Source organism: Danio rerio, chromosome 5 (assembly GCF_052040795.2).
Source record: "Danio rerio strain M-AB ecotype USA chromosome 5, GRCz13ab, whole genome shotgun sequence".
Lineage (NCBI taxonomy): Eukaryota > Metazoa > Chordata > Actinopteri > Cypriniformes > Danionidae > Danio > Danio rerio.
Window position 1 is genome coordinate 8,234,662 of NC_141025.1, and position 10,339 is coordinate 8,245,000.

Sequence of the window (10,339 nt, forward strand, 5' to 3'; positions counted from 1 at the left end):
AAGATAAGAAGTCAAAATGAAGGGAGTTTTTCCTTAAAGGGGCCCTATTATTCTCCTTTTTACAAGATCTAAAATAATATGTCTGTATGGTGTCCCAGGAGCTGAAGTGGGCAAGCTTTTAAGACCAGAGGGGTTTGAACTGCAGCAGATCATATTGACCATGTCTACACGCCTAAATGCATTGAGTTGCTGCCATGTGATTGGCCGGCTAAAAATTTGCTTTAACGTGCAGTTGGACAGGTGTACCTAATCAATCAATCAATCAATCAATCAAGCCTTTATTTGTCACTACACTTTCGTATAGCGAAATTGGACCCCCCAGACCATACATCACAAACAACTTTTCAGGGGAGACAGATCTTAGGAGGCAGCATTTAGAAACGAAGAAAGATACATTTGGACAGTTAGGCTAAAAAACACCCCCTCAGCTTGCCCTTGATTTGGACAAAGTGAGAAAAGGGAAAAAAACAGCCCTATCTTAGCATAAGCACACCGGCAAGACACAACATAGACAGAGGGGATGGGAACAGGGGTAATGGAAAACAGTCCGTTGAGTGCGGGCAGCCAACTGGTCCAGCAGCCATCCGGCGCAAATCACAGCCCCGATAAAGTGGCCGGTGAGTGTAGATGTACTTATTAATACTATAAAACAATTAAGTAAATTGGAAGTGGAAAATATAAAATATATTGGCAGACATAGAAAAAAAGCACATGATGAGAATCTTCTTTTCAAAAAGAATGACTGATGCTGTAATTTCTACAGCAATACTTTCTTGGCATATTAGACATACCGCTTTATGTCCTATATTGGTGAAGAAGTATTTTGTGTCCTTTCACTTTTAAACACACGACATTCAGAGTCAACTTTTTCTTTTTTTTGCCTCACTCATTAACGCTCGAGTGCATTCTTGTATGTGAGAATGTGTTCTCAACTGTTGGCGCTAACTGTACCGTGTGCAATCCTACCATCAAATGGTGTTGGTTTGTATTGCATCATCAACTTACTAATTCTGAAACCAAACCTTTTCTCAGAAGCAGCATTTTAAAGAGCGCATATAGTCATATTTTGGTTTTGGGGGGTCTCCAACAACAGGCTGATATGCATGCAAGATCAAAAAACACTTTCATTGTCTAATAACATGCATTTATTTTTACCTAGTTATCCCAACGACTCCCATATGATTCATTCAGCATTTCATTTGTTCCCAAATCTCTTCTTAGCATAATGCTAATCTGCGCTGATTGGTCCAATGACCCAGTCTGTTGTGATTGGTTGACTGCGTTCAGCGCGAGACAGAGAGAAATTTAGTTTACCCCTCTGCCCCACAGTGTGTGTGTGTGTGTGACGTTTTATCTCAAAATACCCCACAAATAATGTTTTATAACTCTTTGAAACTGACTCCTTTAGGCTTTGATCCTAATTGTGGCATTTTGTTGACTGTCGCTTTAATTTCAAATGAGATTGTGCTCTTTTTAAAAGAGGGCGGAGCTACAAATGCCTATGTGTCAGCATAGTGGCGGATTCAAAAACAAGACTAAGGCTGTTTCTCAAGAGAATGGATGTGCGTTCTTGTGGAGACTGGTCTTGCTAGGTGTCCTCGATAGAACGAACTCAGGAGACCACGAGAAAAGAGAACACGTCCTGTGAGAAATGAGATGCTGCGTTCTTCCTGATGGTCACATGACCTTCACGTGTTTTAAGGAAAAATTATTTAAACATTACAGCCTTTGTACAACAATTTGTTTTTCCCCTTTTCAATATATATACTGTGGATAAAGACTTCACAAATATGCATTGCACAATATCAATAAAACAGATTTTAATACGAATTTCAGCAAACAAACACCCTTAATGTGTTTATTCCCTTATTAAGATGTCCATGGTGATGCTTATATTCACCATCTCATTTAGGAAAACTCCTGAGACAAATAAGTTCTATCTCTGAACTTTGCTAATAAATCTAAATAAACACGTCCGTGAAGTTTCAGGCATCCTCTGTTCTTGCGGTCTTGAGTATTGGAACTGAACTTAGGCAGCTGATGATGACGTTACGCGACAACACGAGGACACAAAACCGCTGAAGAACGCATATTAAGAAACAGCCAAACATCCTATGTTATTGTGGTAGAGATGGCCACTAATGGGCAGGGCTTCCCCCATCTGAGGACACGTACAAAGGCAGAATGTCAATCAAAGTGTTTCTGCAAACTGTTTTTATCAAGTGTTATTAAATAAAATGAAATTAATACATTTTAACTGTTAGAAGCTGCTTATACTCACAGACTGTTTTCAGACAACTGTTTAAACCTCGCATATACGTGATTTTTTTGCAAAGTAGTAAAACTATCTTGTTTTCAGTTAGAAGTAAGATCGCATTGCTTACCTTAATGGCAATTATGTTTGTTACGACCTTTGATGGGACGAGACAGTGGCACAGTAGGTAGAGCTGTCGCCTCACAGCAAGAAGGTCGCTGGTTCGCTTCTCGGCTCAGTTGGTGTTTCTGTGTGGAGTTTGCATGTTCTCCCTGCCTTCGCTTGGGTTTCCTCCGGGTGCTCCGGTTTCCCCCACAGTCCAAAGACATGCGGTACAGGTGAAATGGGTAGGCTAAATTGTCCGTAGTGTATGAGTGTGTGTGTGGATGATTCCCAGAGATGGGTTGCGGCTAAGTTGGCGGTTCATTCCGCTGTGGCGACCCCGGATTAATCAAGGGACTAAGCCGACAAGAAAATAAATGAATGAATGAATGAACGACCCTTGATGGAAATTTGTCTAGGAATTAAGAAAGGAGTACCATTGAGGTGACCAAAAGAATAAGCTAATGGCAATAAATTAAATCACAGGACAAAAAAATAGCGATTGAATGAATCTCTTAACATATTTTAGAGCAGTAATCACAATACTGTGGAACCTGGATATTTTTATCCAAGATTATCATACCGTCAGAATCTTATCTTGTTCTCTATTGCTACCTGGGGATGCTCATCCTGAAGCCTCTATAGATTGTGGTGTGCCATTGATGTGATTTGTGACTTGTGAAGAGACTATGCCAACCATTGAGGACCTCAAATACAACACATACGAAGAGATGGTGCCAACCATAGAGGACTTCTAAAGGCATCCTTAATGCTGGACCAGGCTGTATCCTGAGCAGACGGTGTGGTGGTCATGAAGGAGTGGAGAGCATGAAACTGATTCCTGAAAGACCCCAGTGACAAACGAGTCCCCGCCTTAATCCTGTGGGCCAGCTTGTTCCCCCGGCCAGTGACCTATTTACACCTGCAGTTCATCCACAATGGACGTTCAGTGTTCTTCAGCCTCCGGCGCATAGACTGCAGCTCTGCACAAGAACTTTGGCTATAGGAAAAATGATTGTGTCCAACTGAATCTGGTTTCTCTCAAGTTTTTTTTTTCCTTCACTTTTGTTAATTGGTGAAGTTTTGTTCTTCGCCACTGGCTTGCTTGGTTTGGGACTTGTGGAGCTGCGCATCGATGGATTTGCTCTTCAGTGTTTGGACTTTCAGCAGTGAAAATAAAGCACACTGAACTGAACTAAACTGAACTTCAACTCTGAAAACTGAATTGACACTATTTCAATTTACTATAATCTTTTATGTGAAGCTGCTTTGACACAATCTACACTGAAGCTATACAAATAAATATGAATTGAATTGAATTAGACCAGCCCATGACTATTGCAGAGGTAGCCTAAGTGTGCAATAGGGATCATGTTTGCACATTCTGACAAGATGCAATCGTGAAGCATTATGAAAAATCACACAGTATGAGCCTGGCTTAAATATGAGTGGACTAGTAATGCTGTAGGGCCTCTCTAACAAAGATGGTGGATGTTTTTCATAATGTAGAAGAGCTGAAGTATTGTTTGTGTGTGTTTAGTGGATGGCGAGTGGGCTGACTGGAGCCGGTGGTCTGCCTGTAATACTGACTGCACACAGTGGAGGAAGAGAGAGTGTAATTCTCCTGCACCACAGAATGGAGGAAAAGACTGTGATGGACTCACACTACAGTCCCAGAACTGCACTGACGGACTCTGCCTACAGAGTGAGTACAGTCACACACACACACGTGTATATATATATATATATATATATATATATATATATATATATATATATATATATATACACAGCTAACCAGACGTTTACATACACTGTATAAAAAGGCACATAACTATTCTTTAAAAAGTCAGATGTCAATGCGACTAAACTTTTTCTTTTTTGAAATATTGTTATGACGTTTCTTGAAAGTCAAAAGTTTACATACAATAAGATTATTGTGCCTTTGAAAAAGCTCAGATGATGGTGTCAAGGTTTTGGAAGTTTCTGATTGGCTACTTGACAACATTTGAGTTAATTGGAAGCACAACTGTAGAATAGTATTTAAGGAAATAATCAAACACACTGCTTCCATGTGTGACAACATGGGAAAATCAACAAGCCAGCATCAACAAAAAAGCCAGATTACAATTTGCTAGATTACACTGGGAAAAAGACTGTTTTTTGGAGACATGTCCTGTGGGCTGATGGATCTAAGATTGAATTGTTTGGCCATAATGACCAGTGTTACATTTGGAGGACAAAGCCTAGGAACACCATCCCAACTGTGAAGTATGGGAGTGGCAGCATCATGTTGTGGGGCTGTTTATCTGCAGGAGGGACTGGTCCACTTCACAGCATAGATGGCATCATGAAGAAAGAACATTATGTAGAAATACTGAAGCAACATCTCGAGACATCAGCCAGGAAATTAAAACTTGGCCACAAATGGGTCTTCCAAACAGACTATGACACTAAGCATACTGCCAAATTACTTAAAAACTGTTTTAGGACAACAGAGTAAATGTTTTGAGTGGCCATCACAAAGCTCTGATGGCAATCCTATAGAAAATTTGTGGGCAGAGTCGAAAAAGCTTGTGCGAGCAAGACAGCCTACAAATCTGACCAAAATTGGCCAAAATTCCTTCAAACTATTGTGAGAAGCTTGTAGAAGGATACCCAAAACATCTGACCAAAGTTAAACAGTTTAAAAGCAAAGCTAAAAAATACAAAGGAAATGTATGTAAAATTTTGACTGTCTAGAAATATATAGAAGATTCTCAAAAAAAAAATTAATTCTTAAAAAAAAAAAAAAAATTCTCTCATTATTCTGGCATTTAGCAAATGTAAATCATTTAGGTAATCCTAACGGACCTAATATAGAAAACATTTAGTATGATTTGCCATCAGACATTATTTGAAAAATGGTTATGTTCCTTTTTTAGTTTGTATGTAAACTTCTGGTTTAAACTGAATATAGAAGCATGCGCTAAAACAGAGACTACCCACACACATTCACTCACATGCACATATTTACATACACACTTATTTGTGTCATAAACACGGCAGATCACACCTGGTGCTCATGTGTTTCTGATACACAGACCCATGAGGGAGCGCTTGCTCTTATACACGTTTGCATTTTTTATGACAGTGAAAAACCCACAAGTAGCAGCATACTGTACTCCATCATTCTAGGTCGTGCAAATAAGAGTAAGATTTTGTTTAAAAGTTAAAGGGCTGTTTTATTTGTTTAACTGTGATTATAACAAAAACAGCTATAGTACAGTTCGGTCACAAAAACAGCGGTCGCACCACTGTGTGATGTCACATTGAACCTATGAATAGGGTGAGCAAAATAATTTAGTTTGTCCTTTTGGCATAAGATTATTTTCCTTACTCCATTGGCAGACTATTTTGCTCGTTATAGGGACGAACTCACTTAATTGTGACATAATATTTCTTAAAATAACACAATGGGCCTTATCATACAACCGGCGTGATAAGGTGCAAGACCTGTTTGCCCCCGACGTGTTTCTATTTTCAGCCCCGCGCAACCTTTATTTTTCTATTTTCCATATTGTTGTTTAAATGGCAAATTCATTTGCACTACTTTGTCGACTCATGGGTAATCTGGTCTAGAAAAGTGGCGTGTTAAGGAGCATTGTTGGCGCGTTGCTATTTTGAGGAACTAAAATAGACTGTGCAACAGACCAGCTGAAAGTAGGTTTAAAATCCAGCACAGAGCGCGTTATGTAACTCGCCTATACATTGCTTAAAACACGCAGGATATACAGCAATACACAAATATCTTTACTTATGAAAAAGAATTAAAGGATTAAAATATTACAATAATTAATATTTGCTACATAAATGTAAAAACCACCACCTTTATCTCGGTGGACTTTTTTCAGTTTATTCACGACAGCTTGCTTTTGTATAATATTATTATTATCGGTATTATTTACCATATTTATATTTGTTTTATTAAACACAAGCTTAGATTTGTTCACCTTTCAGGTTTTGGACCATATGGGGCATAGCATGTGTGTTTGGATATAACTCAGTTTTTTGACCACATTTCGTTATTATTGTTCATATATTTATTTGCTGAAAATTAGAAGTGAATTTAAAACCAGTTTGAAACAAAACTTTGTGCTTAACAAACTAAATCAATTATGTAGGCTAATGGACATCTGTGCATACAACACCGTTTCCTTATCCACGAAAGAGAGAAAAAGAAAGTGAAAGAGACTGAATGGAGGAGGCTCATTCTTTATCCTCGCGCTGCAGATGCTCTGTTTAACTGTTTTCTCGCTTCTATTGAAGCGTTCAGTTGTTCCACTTACAAAGTCCACTATCTAAATATCAAATGCTCCATGGTGCAACTGACTCTTAAAGGGAATGGGAGATGAGAATGTTATTGGTTTATTCTCGAAACACACCTACAACTAGGGCCAGACAGAATCTGTGGACATTTTTTGCTATTTCTGCTGAGATTTTTGTAAAAATTTTGCGGATTCATGCGGAATAATTTTGGGGGAATATCATAACTAAAAACTTCATTCATTCTTATTTTCTTGTTGGCTTAGTCCCTTTATTAATCTGGGGTTACCACAGCGGAATGAACCACCAACTTATCCAGCAAGTTTTTACGCAGCGGATGCCCTTCCCGCCGCAACCCATCTCAGGGAAAACTAAAAACTTATTATATGAAATAACAATAATACCTTTAACTTTTATTTAATTTGTTTACTGTGCAAATCCAATAATATTTACTTATTTGTTAAACAAAGCAAGTCTCTCATAAAATATATCTAGTAAAAGACAGAAAATAGTACTTTACATAATGTGGGCCGTATCATACACCCGGCGAAATGCGACGCAAGGCGCGACGCAATTGTTGTTTGCTAGTTTCACCTTGACGCAAGAGTCGTTATGACGTGTTACACCACGCTGATTAAATAGCAAATGCATTTGCGCTCATATGTGCGCCCATAGGCGTTCTTGTCTAAAAAGGGAGGGGTGTTGAGGCGCATTACAGGCGCATTGCTATTTTGAGAAACTATCATCGACTGTTCTATAGACCAGAACAAAGCCGGTCTAAAGTCCAGCGCAGAGTGCGTTAGTTGTGCACCTCACCTACACACTGCTTAATACAGACAGGATGCACAGCAATACACAAATATCTTTACATATGAAAAATAATTAAAATATTAAGGATATATATATATATATATATGATATAATAAGGATATATATAGGATATAAATATAAAGGATTAAAATATTACAAAACATATTATTTTCTAGCATACATAAATATAAAAATCAGACTTTTTATGCTGTCTTCACTTTGGGGGGCTTTTTCAGTTCATTCATAACAATTTGCTTTTGTATAATGTTATTATTGCTAGCAGTATAATTTATTTTTTGCATATTTGTATTTGTTTTATTAAAAACAAAGCTTAGATTTGCCCACCTGTTAGTTTAAAACCATATAGGGCACAGCATGTGTATTTGGATACAACTCAGTTTTTGACCACACTTCATTATTATTGTTCATTTATTCGTTTGCTGGCAATTGGAACTGAATTTAGAAATAGTTTTAAAACAAATCTTTGAGCTTATTTTTAGGCTAATGGGTATCTGTGCGTACAAGAAGTTTTAGTATCCACGAGAGTTAAAGTGAAAGTAAATAATGATCTCATTCTTACGCTGCAGATGCTCTGTTTAACTGTTTTCTCTTTAGTGAAATGCTCAGTTTTTCCACTTACAAAGTCCGTCATGTAAATAGCAAATGCACTATGGCGCGACACAACTGACTCTTAAAGGGAATGTGAGACTCTGATTGGTTTATTCTCAAAACACACCTATAACTCATCAAGAGAATAAGCTCAACCCTTTTAGACCGTGTGCTGTGCTCGAAACAGTCTTTTCTGTCCTTAAAATAGTAAAAGTGGATTCTGACACGCTTTTAATACTTTGGACTTTCCACATGGATCGTCAAAAAAGAGCCCTGTATAGTAAATAAATCTTGTGAACATTTTCATATTAGTCAACAGTATTACAGAAATTATTTTAAAAACTAAATAAATTTACACACATTTGCACGAATAAATAAATAGACTCAATGATGGGTTAATAATCTGTGGAAATCTACCCATAACTCAGTAAGAGAATAAGCACAACCATGTTAGACAATGCACCACGACGCAGAGCGGATTTTTCTTTCCTTAAAATAACAAAAGTGAATTTACGCCCTTAATGCTTTTGCGCCATGCACTTTAAACTTTAATCATTGAAATAGAGCCTAACGTGTTTTGCTTGTCCATAAAATATAAGAATTCTTGTTATTTGTACTAAAAACGAAACCGAAAAATGTTAGTAAGAAAAGCATTGTTTTGCAGATGCGCACGGCAACTCGAGCGAAATCATTTGCAAATTCACTTTCTTGTTTACTTCAATGGCTTTAGTTGATGTGTTTATTTCTCTGGCATGTAATAAAGCACATAAACATGGCCCTTCATTTGTTTCACTCACTGTCACGATAGCGGCTCATCTGTATTTTGATGCTCTCTCAATGTATGAACCGTGGATGCGTCAGTGTGGCAGTTTAATTTGTTCGCTGGCGTCTAAAGACAGGCCGCGGATGTGAATCTCCTCTGTTTTGTGTTGTGTAATGATTCTGGTGTCTGTCTCTCCCCGCAGGCGCTTCCTCACTTAAGTTTAAACTTTAAAAAGTTCTTCCCTTTTAAAAGTTGAACAGGCACAATCCATTTAACCCCACTCAGCTCTCACTCTAACTCTTTAACTCTGTTCCAAAAACCTATAGTGCACTACTTAGTGATGTAGGAGCTGCTCACGATGAATGAAGATCATAATAAGGGGTGAAACCAGATTGAAACGACCTGTACATCTGTCCCATGAAGGGGTGTGTGATGTTTATTGTCTGCAATAACCTAATAATTGTTTTTAATAACTATATTTGAGTTGGACGGCACGGTGGCTCAGTGGTTAGCACTGTCACCCCGCAGCAATAAGGTCTCTGGTTTGAGTCCCAGCTGGATCAGATGGCATTTCTGTGTGGAGTTTGCATGTTCTCCCTCTGTTGTCGTGGGTTTCCTCCGGGTGCTTCGGTTTTTCCCCACAGTCCAAACACATGCGCTATAGGTGAATTGATGAAAATAAATTGGCTGTAGTGTATAAGTGTGTGTATGTGTGTGTGAATGCGAAAGTGTATATTTTCTTGTACTGGGTTGCAGCTGGAAGGGCATCCGCTGCATAAAACCTGTGCTGGATAAGTTAGCAGTTTATTCTGCTGTGGCGAGGTCTGATGAATAAAGAGACAAAGCTGAAGGAAAGTGAACGAATGAACTATATTTGAGCTGGTATTACAATTTCTGCAGATAAAAGAATAAGTCTACACTGCAAAAAATATGTTTATTCCTCTGTGCTTTTGTCTTATTTCTAGTCCAAATATCTGCAAATTCTTAAATCATTAAGAATTTTGTAGACGAGCAAAAAGTATTGTCCTGTTTTCAGAAATTAGCAGTCAAATTAAATGAGTTATTCCTTTAAACAAGCAAAATAGTCTGCCAATGGTGTAAGCAAAATACACTTATTTCAAACAAGGTTATTGCGCTTGTTTTAAAGAAAAAAAAACTTGCTTAATTTTGACTTATTATTTCTGAAAACAAAACAATATTTTTTTAAAAATGAAAAATAGACTGTAAAGAAGAACAATAGCACAAAATTCTAAGTAAGAAAAACCTTTTTGCAGGTCATGATTTGAGTTATGAAAGCAAAACATCCCCAAATATGCTGTTGTTGTTTTTATTATTATTATTATTATTATCATTATGAGAAGCACTTTAGCAACGAGACCAGCACCGTGTAAGTACATTTAGACTTGTTTTCAGTTGTTTGTGTGGGGTACTAGAAAATTTACTCACTGTTTCCTTGGTTACTGGAAGAGCTTGTGTGTGGATCGTGGAAGCCCCTC

General features: G+C 37.8%; 2 protein-coding genes across 13 annotated transcripts in view; both read left to right on the forward strand.

The window, feature by feature from the left end:
• Positions 1-10,339, forward strand: part of smad4b (SMAD family member 4b) — a 724,234-nt gene that overhangs the window by 550,642 nt on the left and 163,253 nt on the right. The gene's annotated exons all lie outside the window — the stretch shown is intronic.
• unc5ca (unc-5 netrin receptor Ca) overlaps positions 1-10,339 on the forward strand; it is a 473,679-nt gene that overhangs the window by 387,256 nt on the left and 76,084 nt on the right. For all 11 annotated transcript variants that reach the window (XM_087253142.1, XM_087253139.1, XM_087253140.1 and 8 more), the window contains one exon: positions 3,897-4,061. In XM_087253142.1, coding sequence (XP_087109268.1) covers positions 3,897-4,061 — 165 coding nt within the window. The remainder of the gene's footprint in view (positions 1-3,896; positions 4,062-10,339) is intronic.